Here is a 4,062-nt window from a genome sequence, read left to right on the forward strand (position 1 = left end):
TTCTACCATACATAAATATGTTTTCTACAATTGAGTCAATACGTCACATTATGTGTATGGATTGACGTTTGTCACTATATTCTCCCTTCCCTATGCAAGCTTAATGTGAATTTAAAGAATTTAGAAATTATCGAATCTGGTCAAACGTATGGAGAAATCCACGGTTGTTCGAAGAAGCACACTATAAATTTCATTGATTTAAAGATGCAAACAAATATGTAGATGATGTAAGACTTGTTTAGCATAGATTTGACCTTCAAAAAATAAATAGAATTAACCTTCAAATAATATAGCTCTTCAATCTAATGGTGGAGAAAATTTGTGGTGTATCATACACTATGTATCTTATTCATGCATAGTAGATATAGTAGAACCTTGCTTTTTACCTCTTTCTTTTTCTCTCTATCTATTAATTTCTCAATAATAAAGAAGAAAACAAATAAAATAAGTTAAACCAAAAAAGAGTGTCCCTTTTTGGTTGAGAAATACAAATTTAGTTGACTCATCTCTCTCTCTCTCCCCTACTTCCTAGTTTCCCTGTTTCACTACCTCCTTCTATATGCACTCACCTGTCTTCTCTTTTTTTGTAGCAACAATCAACAACCTCACTCACTCACTTCACCTCACTCTCTTCTCCTACTTCTTCTTTTTCACACCCCCACAATTCATCACACACCCCCACCCTCCAAACACTACTTCCATTCTTCCCTTCCCTCTTCCAACCCAAAACTCACCAACCCTTTATGGCTAAATGTCCATAAACGAATCCCAAACCCATAATCACAACAATGTCAAAACAAAAACCACACTTTTTCCCTCAAAAAACCACCCAATTTTGACCCTTCATCTCAAAGAACCACAAAACCAAAACTTTCCCACAAATTCAACCACCCTTTTGACCAAAACAATGACTTCAACAAACTCCACTTCAACAGAACCACTTCCTAGTTCAGAAGAACTTGCTGTCAAAGCTGTTAACAAACGATACGAGGGTCTTGTCACTGTTCGAACCAAAGCTGTTAAAGGTAAAGGTGCATGGTATTGGACACACCTTGAACCTATTCTGGTTCGAAATCCTGATACTGGTCTTGCTAAATCTGTTAAACTCAAGTGTTGTTTGTGTGATTCTGTTTTTTCTGCTTCAAACCCTTCAAGAACAGCTTCAGAACATCTCAAACGTGGAACATGCTCTAATTTTAACAATTCTGGTTTGTTGTTAAAATCTGAACCCGGTTCAGTTCCGGTTTCTCCGGTTCCTATTTCGTCGGTCTCCGGTTCGAACCGGAAAAGAGATCAAATGGGAGTTGCTGTTTCAGTTTCAACTTCACCATCATCATTAAGTTTTCAGAATCATAACTTGGCATTGGTTGAAATTGGCTACAATCAGGTGCATGGTAATATGGTGAACCATCAGAATCAGAATCAGAATCACCAGAATCAGAATCAGAATCAGCATCATTTGATGTTGTCTGGTGGAAAAGATGATTTGTGTGCATTGGCTATGTTTGAAGATAGTGTGAAGAAGTTGAAGAGTCCTAAGACTTCACCTGGTACTTCTTTGAGTAAAGAACAGGTGAATTCTGCTTTGGATTTACTTGCTGATTGGTTTTATGAATGTTGTGGTTCTGTTTCTTTGTCAACAATTGAGCATAGAAAGTTTCAAGCTTTTCTTTCTCAAGTTGGTTTGCCTGTAGGAAGTTGTTTGAGACGCGAGGTTTCCGGTCCAAGGCTCGATGCTAGGTTTAATGAAGTTAAGAGTGAATCCGAGGCGAAAATTAGGGATGCGATGTTTTTTCAAGTAGCTAGTGATGGTTGGAAGAGTTATGGTAATAGTAGTAGTAATTTTAATAATAATAGGAGTTTGTATGGTTTGTGTTGTGGTGGTGAGAGTTTGGTTAAGTTTATGGTGAATCTACCAAATGGGAGTAGTGTTTTTGAAAAGGCGGTGTTTACCGGCGGAGGAGTTGTGAATTCGAAGTATGCTGAGGAGGTTTTGTGGGAGACTGTGACTGGTGTTAGTGGTAGTGTTGTTCAAAGATGTGTAGGAATTGTTGCTGATAAGTTTAAGGCTAAGGCATTGAGGAATTTGGAGAATCAAAACCATTGGATGGTAAATACTTCTTGTCAGCTTCAAGGGTTTGTTAGTTTAATCAAGGATTTTAACAACGAGCTCGAACTTTTCGGTATTGTTACTAAGAATTGTCTTAAAGTTGCAAATTTTATAGACAATGAATCTCAGGTGAGGAATGTTTTTGTTAATTATAGAATGCAGGAGATGGAGTATGGCGGGTTGATTCGTGTGCCTTCGCCGAAATGTGATCCGTTGAAGAACTTTGCATCTGTGTTTCCGATGCTTGAGGATATTTTGAGCTGTGCTAGAATAATTCAAATGGTTGTGATGGAGGACGCTTTTAAGGCAATGTTCATGGAGGATCCGAATGCTAGAGAAGTGGCTGGAATGGTTCAGAATGAGGTGTTTTGGAACGAGGTCGAAGCAGTTTATTCGCTTGTGAAGATTATTAAAGGAATGGTTCAGGATATAGAGGCGGAGAGGCCGTTGATCGGTCGATGTTTGCCTCTTTGGGAAGAGATGAGAACCAAAGTGAAGGAGTGGTGTAGTAAATACAATGTTGTCGAAGGACCAGTGGAGAAAATACTCGAAAAACGGTTTCGAAAAAACTACCACGCTGCATGGTCAGCGGCATTTATACTCGATCCACTTTACTTGATTAAAGACACAAGTGGAAAGTATCTCCCGCCATTCAAGTTTCTGACGCGCGAACAAGAGAAAGACGTCGATAAGTTACTTACAAGACTAGCTTCGAGAGAAGAAGCTCATGTTGTTTTGATGGAGCTAATGAAATGGAGATCAGAAGGACTCGACCCTCTTTATGCGCAAGCCGTTCAGATGAAACAAAGAGATCCAATCACCGGGAAGATGAAAGTCGCGAATCCTCTCAGTAGTCGACTTGTTTGGGAAACATGTTTGTGTGAGTTCAAATCTTTAGGGAAGATAGCAGTGAGGCTCATTTTTCTTCATGCAACTTCATGTGGATTTAAGAGTAATTGGTCTTTCATGAGAAAAGTTTCTGGAAACAAAAACTCTAGAGTTGCATTGGAAAGAGCTCAGAAAATGATATACATTGCAGCTCATGCAAAGCTTGAAAGAAGAGATTTTTCTAGTGAGGAAGAAAAAGATGCAGAATTATTTTCCATTTCTGGAAGTGATGAAGATAGCATGCTAGCTGAAGTCTATGCCGATGCAATGCAATCTTAATGTAGCGAATGGTTTTAAATTGCGGTCATGCAACATAACGGAATTTGAAATCTCCGCAACGGCATCACAACTATAGTTTCAACTGCATTTTCATGCAATATAAAGGTTCACAGCATAACTGCAACCACATTTTAAAACGCTAGTGTAACTTGTTTCCTTTTTTTACTTTTATAGATTTGTGTAATTTTTTAGGATTTATCAGATTCTTTCAAGAACACTCCTATTATTCTGTTAGAAGGGGTTCATATAAAATATGTTGTTAGTGACTGTGTTATTATCAGTTTTGATTCTTTTGAATCATCAATCATTTATTTTAGGAGAATGGTTTTGAGTTCTAATTTGTTATCAACCTGAGAAAGGTGGCTTTACTATCTTTTTGTGGAATGAATATATAAAATTAGCCATGATATTATCTGCTGCAATAAACAACATCTGCAAAGACCGGAGTTCGAAACCAGTGTGGTCGATTTATTAATTAATAGTAATATTTAAGTTTATGTGTTTGTGTTAAAAAAAAAAAAAAAAAAAAATAGATATGGACATTGATATGATAATGATAAAAAGCACTCATGCAAAATATTTGAAAATTTTAAGAAAAGTGAATCTTTGTGGTTCTGTATGAAAAAATTATTAAAAAGCAGAAAAGGTTATGGCTGGAGCAATGTTTTTCAACGACAATAAAAATGACATCTTTTGGGGGTGGGGTGTGGGGAACAGATTGGGTGCAGTAACTGCATGATTTAGTTTTTGATTTTGACCGTACAATCTAAATCGATGGTCGAGAT

The 4,062-nt window shown here is 37.2% G+C and overlaps 1 protein-coding gene across 1 annotated transcript; it reads left to right on the top strand.

The window, feature by feature from the left end:
* The first annotated feature begins 503 nt into the window (after positions 1-503).
* On the top strand, positions 504-3,665 carry LOC112422687 (uncharacterized). Its single transcript, XM_024786059.2, has one exon. The coding sequence runs from the start codon at positions 752-754 to the stop codon at positions 3,275-3,277; it is 2,526 nt and encodes an 841-aa protein (XP_024641827.1). The 5' UTR covers positions 504-751; the 3' UTR covers positions 3,278-3,665.
* Positions 3,666-4,062: the final 397 nt, after the last annotated feature.

The sequence above is a fragment of the Medicago truncatula genome, chromosome 6, assembly GCF_003473485.1.
Source record: "Medicago truncatula cultivar Jemalong A17 chromosome 6, MtrunA17r5.0-ANR, whole genome shotgun sequence".
In the NCBI taxonomy this organism is placed as follows: Eukaryota; Viridiplantae; Streptophyta; class Magnoliopsida; order Fabales; family Fabaceae; genus Medicago; species Medicago truncatula.

Coding starts and splice junctions, on each gene's coding strand:
- LOC112422687 (XM_024786059.2), top strand. CDS start 752: ATGTCCATAAACGAATCCCAAACCCATAATCACAACAATGTCAAAACA.